Genomic DNA, 23,521 nt, shown 5'->3' with positions numbered 1-23,521 from the left:
CACCTGTTGTGAAAATTGGGTTGTGAGAAAAACTGGGAAAAATATGTGCATTTGTCGTACGTACTATGTTACTAACATCCAGAAGCCACTAACTGAAGCTGTAACAAATAGCGGTATACAAACATGTTTCTAACATGAATGTTGTACCCTACAATATATTGACCCCATTAAAACAGAGAGGGAATAGGCACAGCCTCCATGGTGGAACTCTTTCAACGTAACAAGCTGACCCCCACAGTCTGGGTTTGAGCCTTGACTAGGCTGTTTTCATGGAAAGCCTCATAGGCTGTGCAAATTAGCATTTCCCAGGGAGTGATTGTCAGAAGGGATTTAGGGAGCCTGCGCAGGTAACTGAGGTTGTCATTTGAGCAACATGTCATTTCTGGGTTCGAAGAGCAGTGTGGAAATAACCTGAATGGCTTGGCGTGGAGGCAGGGGAGGAAGGATTGCAATCTTCAGCTCTCCTAAATTCATTGAGAGTTGTTGATATGAGACAGGGCTAGGTATACGACAAAACTGATGAAGAAATAAGAGAGGAACAGTGGGTAAGAAAGGATAAATAAAATATAAAATAAATAAAAGGCAATAAATCAGTCTGGGGGGTTAAAGACATATTCAATGAGTATATTCTTTCCTACACAAAAGAACAAATATTGTCTGACCTTCCTTGATTTATTTCTGAAGTTCCCAAACCTTTCTGATGTATTTCAAACCGTAAGTATTATTAATATTATAATGAAAATGTAAGTATTTTTCATTCATTATGTCAATTTCTTTTATATTACTTTTGGATTTTTTGGGGGGGATTTTTGCCCAGATTTCTAAATACAGTAACAATATACTATGCAATAATCTGGTTCTGTTACGTGGGAATACTGTAATCCTTACCTTTTTGATCCTGTGACACTAATTCCGTTTTGATTTTACTTATTGTAACTGGTACTATTCATCTGTAGCCTGTTGTCTGCACATATAAAAGATACATATCCACTCATATTTGCAGAAGCATTAAGAAAACCTGATTTATGTCCATTGGCCTAAAGATCCCCAAAACGTCAGATCCGCTGCCACTCCACAGCCCGTTTTAATGGTTTCCTCAACAGAATGTTTTCCCAATAGTTAATATGATGTTTTAAAACCTATTCCATTTAAACAGTATAACACATTTTGTAGATAAATGTCGTATTCACATACTTCTGTGGTCGGGATTGTATTGTGAGGCCAGGGTTTACTAATCTGTGAAACAGCTGGAACCCTAATCAAACTAGAATTAAAGCTCTTTCCATTGTCCAAACATTCAGGATTATTTCGAAACATTGCTTCTGTCTAATCTGCACTAATCTATCCAAAGAACACCACATTACCAGACTAAACAGCGTCCACCAACGACTAACTGTTAACTCGAGAACTATCGGGGAAAAAAGTGGTTCAGACGTCCGACTTAATCTAAATGGCCAGAACAGCTCAGGATTACACTAAAGAAGCGTCCTCCCATTTTTAAGTAGCTTGGAGTGTACCACCAGAGCAGGTTAAATGATATAGTCAACGGTAGGAGCCAGCAGAGGAAAACATTTTCCCTTTTTTTCTTGTCCTTCTCCTCTTTTTTTCTTCTTCCAGCATTGCAGAATGAAACCACGTGATGAGGCCTGTACGCCCGCCAGCCTCTTTCTTGTTGATCCTCTAGAGACCATCTGTGCTGGGGGCATTGATTAGAGTGTGTCTGCCGGGATTACATCTTTTCGGTTGCCATGCCAACTAATCAGCTGATTTTTATTTTTTTTTGCCGCTCACTCTCTCCCTCCGTCTGGTTGCCACGGCAACAAAACATTGGTAACAGCGAGGACCCCGACAACACTGAATCCAGCAAAAGGGGGCCAATGTGTATTTTTTTTGGGGGGGGGGGTCTCACGCACATTTTCTCTTTCTCTCTGACTCTTAATTGGCCACTCTCTGACCCAAAGTTCTTTTGTCCCTGCCGTAAACATGCTCCTCTCAACATCATCTTCCAGAGTGTGTGCAAGGAATAAAATAAGAGGAACAAGAACAGACCTGGTAAATGAAGGGAGAGTAAATAAAGGCCCCTTCACAATAGTCACCCAATTCTAAACAACTTGAACAAATTCCAACCTGAAGGACTTCCTGCTGAGTTTTCTCTGAAAATTATTTCTGGCTCTTGAAAGGCGATCCCTGTGGTGATTACCCAAATACACAGACGTCGTGTGCCAGTGAGACATAAATAACTAATCATTAATGAAATATTTCAACCTGGGAAATTATGTCTTAGGTGATGTAAACCGTAGCCCATTATGTACTTAGCGACTTCTATTTTGGGGGGGAAAAATATTGAAGGGAGCTGACTAGGCCTACCTGTTCATGAATTATACTGCAACGTTGGTCTCATGCCTGGCTTCAGTGACGTGTTATGATCGCCTTATTAACACTTTGCTCATCTTTGTTTTTGGACAGGTATGCACAGAGGGCCGGCTGATTCTTGAATTTGCCTTCGACGACCTAATGAGGATCAAGACCTGGCACTTCACCATCCGCCAGTATAGAGAACTCATCCCCCGCAGCATCCTGGCCATGCACGTGAGTAGGGTGACATCATCGTTTGTGCCAGCTTTGCGTGGTGGACACAGATTCGGTCCCTCCATCCCACAGGCTGACATCATCAACATGTGACCACCCGGCTGTTTCCGATTCAGTTGTGTCGAATAATCACAGTTCCCTTCCCTCGGCTTTCAAGCGCCCCGGCTTCAACGCGACACTTAGCCGTTATTCATAAGGGTATGAATTTAAAAGCTATAGAAAGCAGTTTGGAAAGTGTCCCAATTTGGGGGGATTTCATGAATCAATTTATTTGCAGACATCAAAGGAAGGCTTGGATGAAAGAGGGCCTTTGACTGAGCAAAAAAATAAAAAACAAGGTCAAATGAAGAAACTGCTTAATTCTAGTAAGTGTAACAAACTTAAAAGTCGCACAGAGGGAGAGGCAGTGAAAAGTGTGCCTCCTGCGCTGTCATAATTCTATATGTTAACATAATTTGAAATGTTTGTTGCACTTACTAGTGTTTGTGCGGCATCATATTCGTGCGCTAAAGCATCATGAACGAATAGGCCTATGAATCAAATACACTTCCCATATGCCCATAACCAATAATAACATAATCTCATAGTGTACCTGAAAGCCTGCAACAATGACTGAAAGAGACAGCCTATATTCTCCACTCAGTTTTTGGTGGCCAGCCCTCCGGGCCTATAGGTGTGTTTAAAAAGTAGCCTAGTTGTCCATCGTACAGCCAACCTCCTTCTTTTTGCCAAATCTTTATTTGAAATTCACACACCATTAAATTGGCCCCTGTGGGTATTCCTGCTAATTCCAGGAGAGCAGGGTATTGTGGGCCCTGGCCGGATATTTCACAGGCATGCGAGTGATGTGTTAAAGTGAGTTCGTTCTTTTGATCATAGCCTCGGCTAATGAAAAGGCTAGAGAGATTCGTGGCTGGAAGTGGGAACGTTGAATTTAAACTGAATTTAGACTGACAGGCAGATATAACCCCAAATGCACACGTGAATGTGTGCTCTCAAACACACATCCACACAGAAACTAACACACAAGCAACTATAGCAGACATTGTTATAAAATTCTCAACAGTCTGTTAGTTTTTTTTTTACACTAGCATTCATGGCTTGTAAAAGCACAGCTTTTGGAATGGAAAACATTTGTGTTGTGGGTATTTCAAGGTTAGGCTATTCTGTTTTTGAATGGGTAGTCCATGTAGTTGTGCAGACAATAACGACGGTTGAGAAAGTGTTTGACACCTTTTTGAGTCATAGGTTCTCACAATATGAAACAGTAATGAGGTGGTTACTTGACATTGATATGCATTTAACAATTTCAAATCACACAATAACAGAAACCCATGTTTGGATTTTTCTGTTTTATTGTTATCCACATGGAAACATGCTAATTTCTCAACACCACTTGGTTTAAAATCGACATAGTTCATCCAATATTGTGCAAAAGCTAAGCAACGTTCTCCCTCTCTCTGTGTACAATAAAGAATGATGTGATATTTTCTTTCCTGAAAGTCTCCAGACCAAGATGCCAGTGAAGATGAAACTATGCATTTTTCATAAGCTTCTGAAAAGGAAGTATGCGCCAGGCTTCTCAGTCCGGGCTATCTTTGCTTTGTCAATACACAGCGTTTTCTGACCGGAGACTAGACTATGATATATAAGAGCAAAGCGGATTGGGAGGATAAATGGCATTTTAGCTGAAAATCCCTTTAAATAAGTCCTATTAATAACTGCAGCGTTCGTAGAATAACCTTCACCAAACCACATGTAATGATGAGTAATCGGGCTCGTACACATAATAATGACGCCTAATGCAAAGTATTTGGACCAGTTCTGTTCTAACAGCTTTTGGGTTCAGGGTTTACTTCAGTAACAATGGCTGCCGCACGGACAAACTCAGAAGTGTCACGGAAAATGTCCCTGTCAGCGGCCGATAGGAATGCACTCTGTACGTTTTCCCTCCTTCTCGATGGTATGACTTACCCTCTGTCCCCTTCCCTCCCCCGTCCCTCAGGCACAAGACCCCCAGGTGTTAGAGCAGCTCTCCAAAAACATCACCCGCATGGGGCTCACCAACTTCACCCTAAACTACCTCAGGGTAAGAGCTCTCTCCGTCTCTCTGACACACACTTTAATTCAATCGCCGTCTTTCTCTCGCTCCTCTCCGTCTGTGTCGGTCTCTCTGTTGTTCTCGGTCTGAGTCGGTGTGGCTCTGTTTAGTCTTTCTTTCTCGCTCGCTTGCTTTCTTCCTTTCAGACTTGCATAAGGTACACAAACAAAGACATGCACACACACAGACACACACGTCCACACCACCCAACACCCCTCAATCTATCAATCACCTTGATACAGGGACCATACCCTCCACAAATATCCTCCATGCCCTCCATATAAAAGAGGATATTTAGAGAATGTCAGAATGGAATATAGAATATAATTACATTTACGGACTACACTGACAGCTATCACAATATGTTTTTTTTTTATAATCTGAACCATACATAAATACATCAGTCATCTTCCCCCTATATGGATCTTCTTGTTTTCTTTTCTGGTCCAATCCTCAGTGTATTTATAACATATACTTAGTTAAAGTCTCAGAAGCCTGCACCGGAATACATTAGTCAGTATTTCAGACGTCTTTTGTTTGTGCTTTTCATTCCAAGACTGAGTGACAGCTCCGACTTCCAAATGGGAGAACAAGAGGGAAAAAGCGAGTGAGAAAAGGGAGAGGGAGCGAATTAATTGGATTGTGAAAATTAGCATAACATTAATGAACGCTCCCTGTTGAGACACGTAATTGTGAAATGCTGTGCGGAGAGACAGGGAAGAGCCACTGTTTATTATGAAGACTATGAAATGGAGTGTGGAAGTGGGGTTAGACTAGATTTTTTCAACCACCTCATTTCTTTGGGTTGTTGAAAAATCGAATTACGCAGACTGTCTTGCTTCCAGTTATTGGCAACATATCTATTACCTATAGGAAATGTCTCCGTTGTCTGTTTGTGTAGTACTAACCGGCTATTGTTTTTGGGTTGGTTCATCTTTTTAAATGACACCCTCCTCCACAACTTACCTCATTTATCCGAATCAGAAATACCCCCTGCGATTTTTCAACAACAAATCCTACTTAGCTTTGAGGCAAATGAGGAATTGGCTGACTGTTGGAGGTCGCCGCGGGGTCAATATCATACTTTACTTTGAGTAGACACATCATCTTCCTCACGTCATAGTGAGCCATAACGATTCCTCTCTCGCTATCTCCGAGTGTCACTGTTCAAATCAAATACGCCCTTTCCTCACAGAAATGGAAAAGGAAATCTGTATTGTCTTTTGAAAGGCGCTTGTGCGTTTCCCACCGTTTATCAGTTCTTCCCAAAGAGACTGACGGTTTCCTGGCCAAGGGTCAAAACTGCCTTTTTTTTCAGTCTGCGTATTTAAGCCTTTCCATGTATTAGAGCCGAACGGCAGGCTTCCTACCATTCAACCTGAAAATAGCACTGGTTTTCAGGCTCAAATCCAGGGATTGTTCCCTGAGCTAGGGGATAGACTCATGTCAAGAGGACAGTATCAGAGAAAGTACATGGGCTTAGTGGGTTTCATACATGTTCACTTTGCCTGCTGTCCAATGGGATTATTAAACAGCACTGTAGAAATAGTGTGGTTGGTGTTGATGGGCACTGACCCATTGGTCTCAGTTCTGGTCAGCACCCACTGACCCGTTGGTCTCAGTTCTGGTCAGTTCTGGTCAGCACCCACTGACCCGTTGGTCCCAGTTCTGGTCAGTGCCCACTGACCCGTTGGTCCCAGTTCTGGTCCGCACCCACTGACCCATTGGTCTCAGTTCTGGTCAGCGCCCACTGATCAGAACTCGGATTCATTGGTAACTGTGCAGAAATAGAGACATTTCACTGCTTTTATGGGTAAAGCATAAATGTGTATGATGACTCCATAGTCCATCACTGTTTTCCCGAGTAAACAGATATTCAGGGCACCTTGTTAGCTGTCTTAAGCAGTTTAGAGTTACCGCCAGGTGTCTTCATTATATAAAAGGTCAGCGGTTTCTTTGCTGTACACAGGCAGTCGCTTTGAAGTTATTTGAAAGAATGTTTCAATATTTCTGTATGTGGGCATCGCAATTTTGACAATGATTTCCCATGAGGCCCAAATTGCTTGATATGCCTCAAATTTCTTAACAAAAAATCTACCTTCATTACGTTATTTCAGGCACAATATCACATTGTTTAAAAGTTTGGAGTGCTATTGAGGCAAAAGTGTGGCAAAGGTCCGACATTGCACCATGGCCATCGACTGAGATTGCACCACATGCTGGAATATAACCTCAACCATGAAAAAGCGATTTCTTGAGACAAAACATCACCTGAATTACATTTCTCAGAATCTATGGACACCTTGCTAAACGGTAACTGCACCAAGCTAGAGGAACTGGTGTCGCTTCTGCAGTTCACAATCCACACCGACCGACCTTCCAAGTGACAGCTGTCTGAGGTACTGCTGTGCCTTCTCCAACTTGAGGTACACTTGCAGTCAGCTACTGTTGCAAAGCAGAGGCAACAGGTCTTCCTGAAGTCACTGGATGAAAGCTTTGCATGCATGCAGAATTTTGTGGAAGCAAATTTAATCCAAGGCCTCCAGCAGGTTGCTTGTTGGACCCAAGTGCGTCTCTGACGCATAGATGGATACAGTGAGGAGATTAGCAGAATCACTGTTCTCCAGCAAAATCAGCAAGCATTTAACAAGTCTTTGAAGCGACAGGACCTCAGGAGGACGCCTTTGTGACGAATCTAGCGAGCACCTCGACCACAGTGCTTCTGAAATATCGCTTCATCACGTCAGAGATTGTGTCTGGTGCCACTGTTCAGCCAGTGGTCCAACCTGGCAGAGCATTAAGAATCAGGTTAGAACTGCATGTCACGTCTCCAGTTCTGGCAGGCAAGGATGGCTGCGTATTCAAAGCTATGCCTGGTGGCACAGGATCTGGTTTCTACCCTTGCCACCCCCCACTCCCCCTCCCAGGCGTTCGTGGAAAACACATTATCCATCTGTGGACAAATGTCCTCAGGCTAGAGAATTAGAACAACCACCTCTCTGGATTACAGTCTTCTTGAGGATAAACCAGAAAATCTTATTTGGTTGAACACACATACACAGTCTGTTGTAGAAGCTATTTTTATTGCCCTATTTGAAGATAAAAATGTTATAATGGGCCTAATATTAACAATAAATCCCTCTAATCTAAGCTCTGATTTTAAACAGTGTTACATTTGGCTGTCATCCAGAACTGTTTTTTCAGTTCAGAAGTTCTTGAATATTCTTAAACATAACAGGTCAAATGTGCCATGACTTAATTTGATGTTTTTTCATCTGTCTTTATCTCGGGTATTTGTGAAAAGTGCTTGTTTTAGCATTGGATGGGTGTAAATATGGGCAGGATAAAAAGGAATCCACTGTATTTTCTAACGCTTATCCTTACCCCAGAAAAACAATAGAAATGCTTGCTTGCCTCCCACACTAAAACTCTAACAAATAAAAAACATAGCAGGAAAAAAGTGTAAATCAAGTCTGAAAACAGGTAGCAGGCGACATGCAAAATTTGCTGAAAGAAATCTATTACAAAATGCACAATGCAATGCTCTTTCTAGACAGACTTGCTGACCAGATTTGTACCTCATTGGCTTGGTAGCTAGAAAACACATCTACACTATCATACCAAAATAAATAGCATCAGGCAAAGTACTTACTGTATGTAGTTGTAAAATCACTTAAACCAAACTGCTGATTCAATTTACACTGAATGTGCATGTGAACATTATACCATATTTAACATTAGCATTTTTGTCTGTGCTTGTGTGTGTGTGTGTTTGTCTACGCACGTGTGGTCTCCATCACCCACAGCTGTGTGTCATCCTGGAGCCAATGCAGGAGCTCATGTCCAGGCACAAGACATACAACCTCAGTCCCAGGGACTGTCTGAAGACATGCCTGTTCCAGAAGTGGCAGAGAATGGTCGCCCCGCCAGGTAATGTTTACACAGCCTCGGTGACCAAACCCAGTTCTAAACAGCTGTCAGTGGGCTGGCTTCCAAATGACACCTTATTCCCTATACAGTTCACAGTGTTTGTCCAGAGCCCTATGGGGCAAGCATTAAAATGTCATTATAGTGACATACAGTATCTACTATGTGAGCTGATGACCTAATGAAAATGTGGCTATGTTGACTAATTCTAATAAGGCCATGTTGGAAGACAGAACACAGACAAGGTCCATTATTTTATTTCTATATTTGAAGCATATGTCTTAATGTATAAAATTGATTCTTAGAAAATCTATCAGAATTCATTAGGAATGTTCAGTCTAATAGAGTGTAACTCTACACTTTTTGTTTGATGTGTGGTTCTTGAAAAATAGTTGTCCTCTACTAGCTGTGGAATTTTGAAGCCCGATTAGAAATTAGCATGAGTTTCGGACATATTCAAGGCCTGAAAATCCCTGCTATGTTCGCTGGAGCATGACGAGACATTTTTCAATGCAACACCAGTAGAAACCCTTTGACTCCCACCTATGCAATGTGCGAGGCTTTTGAAGTTTAATTAAGGGCGCCTGGTGTAATCAAACTACAAGATCCAACTCCCTTGCTAATAGTTCCCCTGAGGTTTGAATTCTCACTTTGGACATTTTCGCTGTCAATGAGCGTAGAATCTTTTAGACACATGGAAAAAAAGGCACGAACTGTCGAAGTCTAATTGTGCACAAGGGGATAAACCTTTGACAACAGCATATGTTGTAGTGTCCGGGATCAGCAAGAATATTTAAGATGTAATATGTATCTGCTGCGTGAGAACAGATAGCAGCTTTTGGATCCAGAATCGTTTGTGTTTAACCAGTGTTGTATTGGCATTTCCCTTTTTCGTGACTCACGATGAGGTGCTGTAATTATTTATTTTTAAGACGTAATTTATACACAGATGTTGCCTTTTGAATATACTGTAATTTTAAGGTACACAGATGCACCCTACACATTCTACATCTGCCTAGCTCCACACATTCAGCAATATCTTCTTTTTTTTTATAGAACAAAAAGGTCATAACTCCTTTAAAAAATTGGTTATTGTGGGCATTAGTGAATAATAATATATATATGTCATACTGTTGTCCAAACTGAGCCAATCTGTTGTAATGTCCAAACGACAGACCAATCATTGAATATACCCGTGGTGGGTGGGGCTCGGCCTCTATGATCATATTTCTTCACATTGTTATTTTATGTGGTGTTGTTTGATGTAGTTATGTTAGTCAGAAGTCGGCTGTGAGGTTATTCTACGCCTGGATCAGCTTCACCTGTGTATATACCGAATCGTACATTTTTGTCCAGGGGTGTGGGTGGGGCTGGGTAGGGACACGCTACGCCACTGGGAAGAACTGCCTTGTTCAGCCCTGAGTCAGTGCAGTTATGAATACAGTAAGCTCAACTGTCCCACAACGTTTCAAATTGTGATAGTAATTGGGTCCACAAGATACATGGGTGGAAAGTGTCTTTGGAGATCATTGGCTGGTTGACTGATTGAGACTTAAAATTGAAAATAATTAACATTTTGAAATAATTACCTCGGTGGGCATGCCCTTGAATTTCGGCCACATGAGGGGGGAAAAAGTGACCATTAAGCTAATCCTTGAAATGCATAATATGAAGTTTATTTTTTCTTTCTTTATAATATGCTTTTATAATTGGTTCCTTTATCAATACAATGTTTTAGTCATTATATTGGAAAAAACAACATTTATTTGTTTTAACAAAATGTGCACTATATTGTAAGCATAATGATGCTCATGCGCTCCGGTAGCACTGTCACTGGTGATTACACATTTCCTGATACACTATTGGTTTGCAGATGAACACTGTATTGGGTATATACTTAAGTTATTAGGATAGTAGCTTTTCCCATTTGGCACTGATCTGAGAACAGTTTTGCTGGTCGTGAATCTATCTTGTCTTACTACAACTCTTCTGTCTGTCTATATTTTGAAACGAAATCGAACCAAACAAGCCAGTCTACTGTATGTGGTTTCCTTGTTAGTCACGTTCTTTATCTTTCCTCCAATTCTTCTCGGACCTGGAAAATGGTTGTTTCAGCAAGGAAGGAAGCATGGATGCATTTAAGTGCTGATAAGTCATTTTGGTGGAAATGGCCGTGAGTCTTTGTGCGTCATTTGTTCAATATCAATGTTTGTGATGCCAAAAAAGGTTGTTTCTGTAAATGGACATCATGTCAAGTATTACAGGGGAATTGGTGATATGCTTATAACAGTGTTGATTTCTCACAATTACTATAACATTAAACTTCAGTAGTCATAGGGAACTCCCCTTGGATCTGGGGGCAGAGTTTGCAGTTGATTTTTTTTGGTAGGATCCTCAGTTATCTTGTCAGAAGTGCTATATGTCGTTGGTTGCCTTAGTTGAATACTAAAGCATCTCCCTTGGTGTGATTGGTAAAAGGATTTCTAAACACACTGTAGCTCTGAAGCTGAATTCATCTTTTTGAAGATCACAGAAATTTGTTTAATGCCCAAATGAGATTCAGAGGAATAACATTTTTTTACAAGCCCTGTGAACATGGCTAAATAAACGCATTCATCAATTATTTATTAAAGAAACAATATGTTGTTCATTTAAGTCTTGCTAAGATATCTACTTAACCTATTGTATTACTTGAATTCAGATGAACCATGATCAAGGATGTTATTTAATTATATATTTAATTAATTTATTAAATGTCACATTTATAATAATGAATAACATTTCATAATCATAGGTCGTCTCCAATAATAATATTTTTCTATATCTCTGTGTGTATGTTGCAGGGCATGTATAACTTTCTCGCTTCTGTTCTCTTTCTTTTAATTTATGGTATCTCTCTTTCTCTCTCTGACATTTAATTACATAAAATAATTAAACACTTCAATGAAACAAAACTAATTTGGGCTTTCTTTTTCAGCTGGACACCCACAGAACTTCAAAACGGAAATATTCCCCACAAATCACAAAAAAGGTACCTTTTCTGCCACCCTATGGTTTTAAGTAGAGACTGAGAAAGTCTAAGGTATTCCATCTCTGAATGGAATGCAATGGCATGAAATGCATTGTCATTGTGAATGCTGAACACCAGTCTGAAACACTAAAAAACGAAAACCCACAACTCGTATAAATGCATGTCACACATTTCATACTATATTACTATAAAATGCAAAACTGTTGGACCCTGTGTGTTAGTTAATACTGCTATCAAGACAACTGTGAACTTGAGATAAAAATGAGTTAACTTTGCGATGTCAGTGATCTTCAGGTTAGCGGTTTTGAAGGATGTTTCAGTTTCTAATTTAGAATGCCCTAAAGGGTTCCATTGTTATCACAAGATTCTCCCTGGAAACAAATTGGGTTCTCCCTGTAACCTATGAAAAGGTTCTAAAGAAACAGCCAAAGATTCCCTTTGGAACCCATTTTTTGGGGTTTCTGAGATTTCCAAGAACTAAGTTTCCAAATGTCTTGAACAAAGCATGAGACACCACACTGGGCATCAATAACCACTTCATATGATGAAGCAAACAAACAGATGTGAATCACAAAGACAGTTTACAGAAAGATTAATACATAAATACAGAAGCTTGGACAACTAACAATATAGACAGCAAGATAAAAATCGGGTGTGAGCTATCACAGCAGAGATCTTTTAATATGGAGTGGCTATTGAAAACTGTTCAACATTAAAGGTCAATAGGTCAAGCAGCAGGCTCTGTTGTTGTGCATTCATTAAAACAGATCCTCTTTCTTACTAGTTCAATTTCTCAGGAGACGTTAATTCCTTTTGGTTTCACTTTTTTTGTTAACAAAGCAGTACGTCTGCACTAAAGGCAGCTGTTTAGACGGACCACCTTAGGTCAACGCACGTACAGTGGGGAGAACAAGTATTTGATACATTGCTGTTTTTGCAGGTTTTCCCACTTACAAAGCATGTAGAAGTCTGTAATTTTTATCATAGGTACTCTTCAACTGTGAGTGACGGAATCTAAAAGCAAGAATCCAGAAAATCACATTGTATGATTTTTAAGTAATTAATTTGCATTTTATTGCATGACATAAGTATTTGATACATCAGAAAATCTGAACTTAATATTTGGTACAGAAACCTTTGTTTGCAAATACAGAGATCATATCTTCCTGTAGTTCTTGACCAGGTTTGCACACACTGCAGCAGGGATTTTGGCCTACTCCTCCATATAGACCTTCTCCAGATCCTTCAGGTTTTGGAGCTGTCACTGGGCAATATGGACTTTCAGCTCCCTCCAAAGATTTTCTATTGGGTTCAGGTCTGGAGACTGGCTAGGCCACTCCAGGACCTTGAGATGCTTCTTACGAAGCCACTCCTTAGTTGCCCTTGCTGTGTGTTTCGGGTCGTTGTCATGCTGGAAGACCCAGCCATAACCCATCTTCAATGCTCTTACTGAGGGAAGGAGGTTGTTGACCAAGATCTCGCGATACATGGCCCCATCCATCCTCCCCTCAATACAGTGTAGTCGTCCGGTCCCATTTGCAGAAAAGCATCCCCAAAGAATGATATTTCCACCTCCATGCTTCACGGTTGGGATGGTGTTCTTGGGGTTGTACTTCTTCCTCCAAACACGGCGAGTGGAGTTTAAACTAAAAAGCTCTATTTTTGTCTCATCAGACCACATGACCTTCTCCCATTCCTCCTCTGGATCATCCAGATGGTCATTGTCAAACTTCAGACAGGCCTGGACATGTGCTGGCTTGAGCAGGGGGACCTTGCGTGCGCTGCAGGATTTTAATCCATGACGGCATAGTGTATTACTAATGGTTTTCTTTGAGACTGTGGTCCCAGCTCTCTTCAGGTCATTGACCAGGTCCTGCCATGTAGTTCTGGGCTGATCCCTCACCTTCCTCATGATCATTGATGCCCCACGAGGTGAAATCTTGCATGGAGCCCCAGACCGAGGGAGATTGACCGTCATCTTGAACTTCTTCCATTTTCTAAGAATTGCGCCAACAGTTGTTGCCTTCTCACCAAGCTGCTTTCCTATTGTCCTGTAGCCCATCCCAGCCTTGTGCAGGTCTACAATTTTATCCCTGATGTCCTTACACAGCTCTCTGGTCTTGGCCATTGTGGAGAGGTTGGAGTCTGTTTGATTGAGTGTGTGGACAGGTGTCTTTTATACAGGTAACGAATTCAAACAGGTGCAGTTAATACAGGTAATGAGTGGAGAACAGGAGGGCTTCTTTAAGAAAAACTAACAGGTCTGTGAGAGCCGGAATTCTTACTGATTGGTAGGTGATCAAATACTTGTCATGCATTAAAATGCCAATTAATTATTTAAAGATCATACAATGTGATTTTCTGGATTTTTGTTTTAGATTCCGTCTCTCACAGTTGAAGTGTACCTATGATTAAAAATTACAAACCTCTACATGCTTTGTAAGTAGGAAAACCTGCAAAATCGGCAGTGTATCAAATACTTGTTCTCCCCACTGTAGCATTGTGTACACACACTATGTTGTGTTTTCCCCACCATGGCGTATGCATTATGTTCTTTGCCATGGCTCTTGTTTCCTTTGCTGGTCGCGCCAAAGCTGAGCCGACGAGACAGGCGACGAAGAGGAGGAAAAGGAAGAACTCCGCCAGCAGCGCGAACAGCAGCGTGGGCAACGCCAACAGTAAGAAGAGAAGCCCAGCGTCCAACTTCAGCCTCTCCAGTCAGGTACCTGTAAGCATCAGCTTTGCCGGGTTTGGACCCTCTCTTACACTCTTTCACACTGCAAACGACCCTCACACACACACCAAATACAGACGCATGGGCAGGAAGCCATGGAATCAATAGATTTCTTTCTAGAAGGTTCCTGAAGTATTGCTTCAACCCCCGCCCCGCTTTAGGTTGAGCTTACTTTACCAGGCGCTCCAAGACTCCAGTCTAAAACGCGCACACAATCTCTGATTCCTCAATGTCCAAATACAACAGGGTGACTTGACATCGTTTTTTAAGTTAAACACCTACTGAGACGGCTGTGCATTACACCTCACGCTTCGCATCGCCCCTGGGGGGATAAAGTGCTATTGCCGTTTGGGTTATTTGCACAGGCTAAAGTTCCCAGTCTCTATCACTCTTTGGGTTTGTGCCGTTTATATATATAGGGTGTTAGGAGCCATACAAAATGCTTGGTGCTGTACTCTGGCTCTGAATGGTTTTGGGAAAGGGGAGTGAGGGAGGTACAGTGGGGAAATGGGAACACTCTGATTTGGGTTGTTCCTCACGTTGTCTTACAGGTCATGGTTTTTAATCCACAAGGCATCTCTCCTCTCTCTCTCCTTCTCTCTTTGTCTATGTGTATCTTTTCTCTACCTCTCTCTCCCTCTGTCTTTCTTCCACTCTCCCTGTTGCCTCTGTCTCTCCCTTTCTCCTTTACCTCGCTCCTCTTTCCTCTCTGTCTCTCCACTCCCTGTCTGTCTCTCCTTTCATACTTATGTGGACACACTCCCTCTCTAACTCTCGCTCCCCCATTTCTCCCTATCTCTTCCCGATCTCTAACACACACACACACACCAACTCTCTCCTTCTCTCTCTCCATCCCTGTATCTATTCTCTCTCTCACACTCATATGGACACACACCCTATTCAAATCTAGCTCTCTCAGTCTTTCCATGCTTCTCTCTTTTCTCTCTCTTAATCACTCACTCAGACACACACACACAGTTTTCTCGGTGCAGGGCTGTTTGGCTCTGTGCCATCTCTCATTATCACTCAGTATATCTGTATACACCCCTCCCCCATCTCCCTCCTCCCTGCTTTTTTTAAAAACACATACTTCCTATGGGCAATGGTGACACGCGTCTTTAAGAGCAGCGGGGCTAACATGCTGGTTACATATGTTGCACGCCTACTAGCTTTGTCTGAGAAGTTGTTCGTTCGTTGGTTGAGCACAAGCTCTACGTGAGCCCAATGACAATAAGGAGTGGACCCCGGCGAGGAACAGGAGGGAGGGGGTGAATGAGGGCAAATTGAAGGGAGGGGTTGGCTGTCGGAGGTTGTTGTGTTGTTCAACAGTGACCTCTATTGGTCACTAGGCTGATATGATATTGTACCCAAATGAAGGGAAACATTACATTTTGGGGGGAAAATAATATTTAAATCAGCTGCTTCCACACAGATGTGGAATTTACAAAGAATCAGCTTTGGGTAATGTATAAAAACAAAATACTATCAACATCAAACACCTCATTTTTGGGATTCTCCTAGACACTTCCAGACAACTTGTAGATTTGTACACCACATGAATTCAAGCTGTTCTAGCAACACTGACTGTATATTAGAAAGGGGAAGTTTGTTTTTGGCTCTTTTATGTTCAGTTACATTATGTTTCGATCTGCAACCCTCTGCAAGCCCGGAAAATAATCTTGAGCCTTTCCCTCGACTTTCTGTATTTGTGGATCTTAATGGACTATACGGAGTGGTCGACCCAGCCTTTCGATTGGCACAGGGAGACACAATTTGGCCTACACCCGTCATGCATGTTCTGTTTTGCAAACCCAGAAGTTGAGCAATGCGATAAGGTGGTCTAACCTCTCAAAAAGGATGTTCAATAACAGAATAGACATTCTTAGCTGTCCTCGCCGCCTACTGCTCCATTCAGCCCAAACTGGCTAGCTAACACTGAAGCTAATGAGATGAGTAGACAAAATGTTATTAATTACATCACAATTAACACTCCCCCGTCTAGCCACCAGCTGTTTTCATTGGTGTGTGGTGGGTATGGCCCAAATTGGCCAGAGGTAGGTTGACAGCCACCCTTACAGGAACAGATGGTGAATTCAAGGCTTGTTGGCAATCAGCAGGTTTGGAACTAATGACTTAATTAGCTATGCAAATTGACAAATAGTGTGGATATTGTCATTTAGTCAAAAAGCTCATCTAAATTAATTAGCGCGATTAAGGCATAGTGGGGTGTAGAGGCGGTCGCTAGGGGGGGTTTGAGAGACGCCGTCGAGGAGATGCCGGTGTCGTTTCTTGGATAAACAACTACGAATCCTCTAATTTGTGCATGCTTGCATGAGCCGCTGCGTGCGTGCGTGTTTGTCCACATGAGTGTGCGTGACGGAGCAGAGAGCTGGAGCGCTCTATTTTCTGTGTAAGCGGGCCTCTCAAGCAGCAGAGGTCTGTGGAAATGTTTGTGTGGCTGAATGCGCGTTCATGCACAAACACTTGTGCACGCTTCTGTGAATCGGAGGACGGTAGCCGCAGCTCCGATGCCGGGCAGCGTCGACACACATGGCCAGCGAAGCGTGTGCTCCATTTAGCTGTGCGGCTTCCTCCCGAGATTCTGTGGGAGGTTGTGGGCTGTTGAGTAAAGAGAGGTTTTAGCAGACCAGGAGAGGTGAGAAACACATGTAATTCTTTTAGAACAATCAACACCGTCCTACCGTAGTCTGATCACATAACACTACCAGTAATCAGTCATCTCACGTGGCTTCAATTATTGAACCGCATCTCCTAGATAGGATCTTACCCATTTTAAGACTGGTACCCGTGTCGAATAGGAGAAACTGAAACACCCCAATTGAGTTAACAATGATGAACAAACCCTGTTTTGCTTCTGTGACCTCACCCCAAGGGGTCATCTCATTGAAATAGGCCTACGTCCTACATGATTATTATGGATTGGTCGGCACGAGGCTGGGAAGGGGAGGATAGACCACTTCGTCAGTGGGAGGCAGTTTGCTAAGAGTGCTTTGAGAGGGGTCAATCTTGTACATATATATTTACCAGCTTCCCAGGGTTTTGCTGAACACACTTGCAGCACACACGGCCCTTAACCTCCCGGCGCGCCAGACGCTATTGCGGAAGTGGCAGGAGGTTGCATTGAAGCGCAGTAATAACATAGCTTAGGGTTATGCTCTGGGATATATCCCTTGGGTGAAACAAAGCACCCCCAAGTCGAATCAGATAGATGGACATAGCTGTTATAGCGTGATCAGCAGGGGTGGGTAGAGTACTGAAAATCTGTACTCAAGTAAAAGCACTGTTATTCGTCCTAAAATGTACTCAAGTAAATGTTGATGTACCACCTGAAAAAACGACTCAATTAAGAGTAAAAGAGTACTTGGTCAAAAAAGTACTTGAGTACTAGTTAAATATTTTGTTCAAGACAGTATAAAGCCATAGTAACAACAAGGAAAAATGACTTAAGTACAAACACAAACAGCATTTTTAATGTTTGAATAGGCATTTGTTTTCCAGAGCCCATAGCAATGCAGAATAGGAAAAACTAAATCAATTGCAAAAGTAAATAATACTGTATTCCTTTTATTAATCTGTGTTGCAAATAAGATTCTTGCCAATTAAGGCTATAATACATGCTACTGTTAAAAAAATACATTAATCTTGTGTGGTAATGCTCAGTACATCTTGTCAATCCAATATTAGTTGTTAGTAAGTCAGGTCTTGGGATGAATGACTGCATTGCAACTAAGCCACCTGGTTAGCAGCAATTCCTTCCAACTAAAATCTAGCTAGCTAGACTGGGTAAGTTAGCTAGAATATTACATTATCATTAGGATATATTACATGTCGTTATACTGTTCTTGTACTTGTTCAATGACAAAAAAGTTTGATCCCCCAAAAAATATAGCTATAATAATAGGATTTAGTTGGCTAAGTAGCGCGAGCCGGTTCGCTATAACCTTACCTCTATGTGCTTGCGGAGCTATGATGAGTTTTTGAAAGCATAGATGGTTGCGTCTTTGGGAATAAAAAGACAGCATTTCATGATGACTGTGTTGCCTATTTAAAATTTAAATCGAAACATGGAGTGCAACTGTGGCCAGTGATTGGATTTTCCCTCGTCAACGTCCTCCAATTGACAACTTTCCATGTCGGTGTCTGTCATTTAATTAGCTACGTCTGTGCTTGCACTCCGAGGCAGATTTAAAAGAGCGGGAGGCAACACCCAAACTCAAATCAAATCACGAAACGAAAAAAAATTATATCGACAAACGACTGAAGACAATTGTTACGAAAGAGTAGATGAAATGTAACGGAGTAAAGAGTACGATTTTTATTTAATTTTTTACATACTTGAGTAAGAGCTGTGTATTTTGATTTGATTAAATACTACATGATTCCCTATGTGATTTTTCATCGTTTTGATGTCTTATTAGTATTATTAGTATTATTATATGTAGTATTATTCTACAATGACTAATTTAGTAAAAATAATGAAATACCCTTGAATGAGTAGGTGTGTCCAAACCGCTATATATATTACCGCACATGGTGTAATTTATTGATCTGAATTCTGTTTTTTTACACAATTGCCTATAGATTATTTTTAGTTGCACTGTCATGTCTTTGGCCATTTGGTCAATCCAATTGGGAATTGGTTCTCAATTGGCTTACCTAGTGAAATAAAGATGACATCAAAAAAAATTAGGACTCACTTTCCCCAACTGTGATGGTCAGCTTATGCGTTCTAGCATTAGTTCTAGCATCACTACTTTGTCCATATTATTCTACAGTATACAGTATATCTGTTTTGATTTGATTCTGGATTTAATCCAATCCACATTAGATTTGTGTTATTGGGTGTTTGACATTTTTAATTGATTCCCAATTTAGCTGACTTCTGCAGCGTTTACTGTGAATATGATCTCCACAAACGTATGGGAAAATGCCTTTAAAATCTGCATTGCAATGTATTGACAAACAGTTCCTTACACTATATTGTCCAGTAGTTATAACTGAATGGTGTGCCATTACCGTACCATCTGAACTTGTGCCGTTATGGGTTAATTATTTTTCAATTACAGGGCCAAGAAAGTGTATATATATACAGCTCTGGAAAAAGTTGAGACCAGTGACACATTATCAGTTTCTCTGGTTTTACTATTCATTGGTATGTGTTTGAGTAAAATTAAAATTTTTGTTTTATTCTATAAACTACTGACAACAGAACTCCCAAATTCCAATAAAAAATATTGTCATTTAGAGTATTTATTTGTAGAAAACAACAACTGGTCAAAATAACCCAAAAAGATTCATTGTTTTCAGACCTCAAATAATGCAAAGAAAACAAATTCATATACATTTTTCAGCAACAAAATACTAATGTTTTAACTTAGGAAGAGTTCAGAAATCAATATTTGGTGGAATAATCCTGCATCTTGGTATGCTCTCCACCAGTCTGTCAAATTGCTGTTGGGTGACTTTATGCCACTCCTGGCACAAAAATTTAAGTAGCTCGGATTTGTTTGATGGCTTCCCCTTGTTTCAATTCCAGAGGTTTTCAATGGGGTTCAGGTCTGGAGATTGGGCTGGCCATGACAGGGTCTTGATCTGGTTGTCCTCCGTCCACACATTGATTGACCTGGCTGTGTGGCATGGAGCATTGTCCTGCTGGAAAAAAACAATTCTCAGGGTTGGGGGACGTTGTCAGAGCAGAACAAAGCAGATGTTCTTCCAGGATAACCTTGTACTTGGCTTGATTCATGCGTCCTTCAAAGACAAAACCTAGATCATCACCAATCCTCCACCAAATCTCACAGTGGGTGTGAGACACTATGGCTTGTAGGCCTCTCCAGGTCTCCATCTAACCATTAGAAGACCAGGTGTTGGGCAAAGCTGAAAATTTGACTCGTCAGAGAAGATGACCTTAGTCCTCTACAGTCCAATCCTTATGGTCTTTTGCAAACTTCAGCCTGGCTCTTCTTTGCTTCTCATTGATGAAGGTTTTTTTTTCTATCTTTGCATTACTTCAGCCCTGCCCCTAGGAGCCTGTTTTGAACTGTCATTGCCGTGCACTTCACCCCAGCTGCTGTTTGCCATTCTTTCTGTAGGTCACTTGATACATCCTACAGTTGAGTGACATTCAAATTAGTTGACAGACATCTCGGTCAGTGGATAATCGTTTTACCCTCTGCCAGTCTGTAGCTTTGTTGTCCCCAATGCCTGTTCCTTGACCTTGTTCTTATGAACCGCCGTCTTTGAAATTTTCAGGATGGAAGCAACCTGACGCTCATGGTATCCCTCTGCCAGTAAAGCTTTTCTTTTCAACTCATTTGTCATGCTGAATAGTTATTTTTTATTCAAATTACCTTTGAGGTACTACTTGCACTGTTTTTGCCATTCAGCTGGTCCTATTGCAAGAGGATAATGATGAACACAGCAGTGGTCTTTATACTTTTCCTCATTAAATTAGATTTGGTTCAGGTAATCATCTAATCAGTACCTCATTAAGTAAAATGAGGTGTGCCTGTGTTGGAATTTAACAGACACTGGAATGGAATGGCTGCCATACATGTAGAGATGCTGATTTTAGAAATATTAGGAGTGGTCTCTTTATTTTTTCCAAAGCTGGATATATATATATTTCACTCTCCAAATTAGTTTTGTGTACACTGTATTGGATAAGATACTCTCATATTTTACTAAATGTCTCTTAGAATTGTATACCTTTCTCACATTTTCAACAATATGTTGTTGAAAGTGGCAGACATTTAACAGGATCTAATGTTTGACCATTGTCTTCCAGGATGTGATGGTGGTCGGCGAGCCCACCTTAATGGGTGGGGAATTCGGGGATGAAGACGAGCGTCTGATCACGCGCCTGGAGAACACTCAGTATGACGCTACCAATGGATTGGACGACGAGGACGACTTCAACGGGTCGCCGGCACTTAACAGCCCGTGGGGCAGCAAGCCACCCAACAACCAGGACAGCAAGGCCGAGAGCACAGGGCCACAGTCCTCACAGTGAAACAGAAAGAGACCGTTTCCACAGACGGCAGTCAAAATCGTTAAATGTCACTGTTTTTGACATTGTAATGAGACATTGGTAATCCTCACAATACAACACAGATGGAAAAATCGAATCAAAAACTATCCCTATTTGGCCCACTAGGGCGGCGCCCTGTAAAACCTCACATTGTACTGAATTGAACCCTGTTGGCAATTTTTTCCACATTATGGCTGACGATGTCCCTGTCACTCAATAAGGTCAGTCATCCACCAAATAACAGAACATTCTTCTCTGACTTCATTGTAACATCCAGGACAGCGACAGAGCCAGCAAACGTAATGACATTGCACAGCAATATCCATATGATAAAGACTACTTTTTTTCACCTTAATGCATTGCAGTGATGACATCAAACAATTCTGGTTTGTCATTTTTCAATTTTTCCTACAATCCCGCCTTTTCGGCTGTTGTTGGAAATTCCCAGTGTTAGGGAAGTTGGGATTGCTCTGGGAATGATACAAAGCCAGTGTTTCCACCTGAACTCTCCATTACAGAAACCTCAGTCTTTGAGCTTTAACAGTACAGTGGTGGGATTCTGTGGATGTGGCCCTTTTGACCTTCAATCTACAGGTCACTAACCCTCTGGGACAGTTAACAGGGGAAGTCCAAAATAAAACATAAAGAAAAACTGCTCTTTTTAGAGCATCAGCCTCAATGAGATCTAACCGGCAAGGTTTTTACTCAGACCATCCAGAGCCACCTAGCTGCATCTGCGACGGCAAAGGCGTTGTGGTCTTGAGCATTTGCATTTTTATTGGAAATTAATTTGGCTGTTGGTTTGTTTACGTTGTTGTTGTCTTTTTCCGATTTCCAATTGAAAGGAAAGTGACTCTGTTTCACCACTGCGGACAGCTTCAAGTGGGGAGAGTCGTGTTCCAGGATTGCTTTCCAGAATTACTGCAGTCGTCGCCGATTGTTATTTGATGCAAACCCGTTCGGTTGTGTTTGTAGTCTATTGGTGTTATTTTTGCTTCTCCCCAAAAATACTTTGCAATCACATTTGTACTTTGCCAATCAGTACGTGAACTTTGCTGACACCAATGCATTAATGTTGATTTTTTTTGTTTGGAATTTGGCTTAGTTCTTTCCCTTTAATGACCTACTCCCAAACTGACACTAAATATTTTTCCTGCATGACTTTTCATTTTAGTTTGATATATGTATCTTTTTGAGACATGTTGGTCTGCCATTTTTTCTAGGTTAATCAGTTTGGGAACACTGTTACAAGGTTTGTAGCTCTGTAAATAGAGTTTAGCCACCATTTTGAAACCATTTTGTAAATGGCAGCTGTTTAGACTATATATTTTATTTGCAAGCATCAAACTTCTATAGGGCCATTTGGATTCTGGTTTGTCTAATTGATTTCTGCTGCTACAAGTAGCTCATTTATTATTTTGACATGGTTACATCCAGTCAATTAATAAACACTAATGTTTTACAAATATTTAAAACTGCATTAACTTACATAAAAACGTTGACTCCTTGGAGAGATAATTAAAGAACATTGTTTTATTACCCTCATCTCCTGCAAAAACCAGCATTCTCAAGACCCTACAGAAAGGCTGTTTGAAATCCTGATTTTGTGTTGTTTTTAATGGACTATTCCATTCTGAATTCCACTCATTTTGTTTCAAAATGGCAAGAAGACAACCGTGGATGTCATCATTATCAGATTGAATCTGTTGTGTATTTATTTGTGAGGAAGCTAACACGTTTTGAGACTGGTATTATTAGAACTCTGCACAATTTGTACATTATATCGCAGAGCTGTTTTGTGTCATCTGATGTCTGGTATGTATGCTTTGCCATTATGTGTGCCAATAAACCGTGCTTACAGATTGGTCCGATTGGGTTTCTGCATACAGCTGAATGAATGAATGTGCGCTATGCCTTCATCAAGCTTGTTTCATTTCTCTTAATGAGTTACTAAGTTGACCGGCTGTTATTACCACTGAACTGTGAAGTGTGCTTATGTTTTCCCAATATGACAACTTCAAAGACGTTATGCTAGTTTTAAGCTTTTTTATGTTGTTTATCCATCGTTTTGCATCATTAAGCAATTTA

The 23,521-nt window shown here is 41.1% G+C and overlaps 1 protein-coding gene across 5 annotated transcripts in view; it reads left to right on the top strand.

The window, feature by feature from the left end:
- The window catches only part of ldb2a (LIM domain binding 2a), a 75,305-nt gene extending 52,005 nt beyond the window's left edge, over positions 1-23,300 (top strand). Inside the window, exons 4-9 of one of the 5 annotated variants that reach the window (XM_010897194.4) lie at positions 2,467-2,589; positions 4,595-4,678; positions 8,497-8,620; positions 11,595-11,648; positions 14,243-14,376; positions 21,191-23,300. In XM_010897194.4, the coding sequence (XP_010895496.1) occupies positions 2,467-2,589; positions 4,595-4,678; positions 8,497-8,620; positions 11,595-11,648; positions 14,243-14,376; positions 21,191-21,415 (744 nt within the window). In that variant the 3' untranslated portion in view covers positions 21,416-23,300. Of the gene's footprint in view, positions 1-2,466; positions 2,590-4,594; positions 4,679-8,496; positions 8,621-11,594; positions 11,649-14,227; positions 14,377-21,190 lie in introns of all 5 variants that reach the window. The other 4 variants (XM_020045229.3, XM_010897192.4, XM_020045230.3 and 1 more) reach the window with 4 other exon arrangements.
- Positions 23,301-23,521: the final 221 nt, after the last annotated feature.

Source organism: Esox lucius, chromosome 4, assembly GCF_011004845.1.
Source record: "Esox lucius isolate fEsoLuc1 chromosome 4, fEsoLuc1.pri, whole genome shotgun sequence".
In the NCBI taxonomy this organism is placed as follows: Eukaryota; Metazoa; Chordata; class Actinopteri; order Esociformes; family Esocidae; genus Esox; species Esox lucius.
This window is presented reverse-complemented; position numbering and strand designations above follow the sequence as displayed.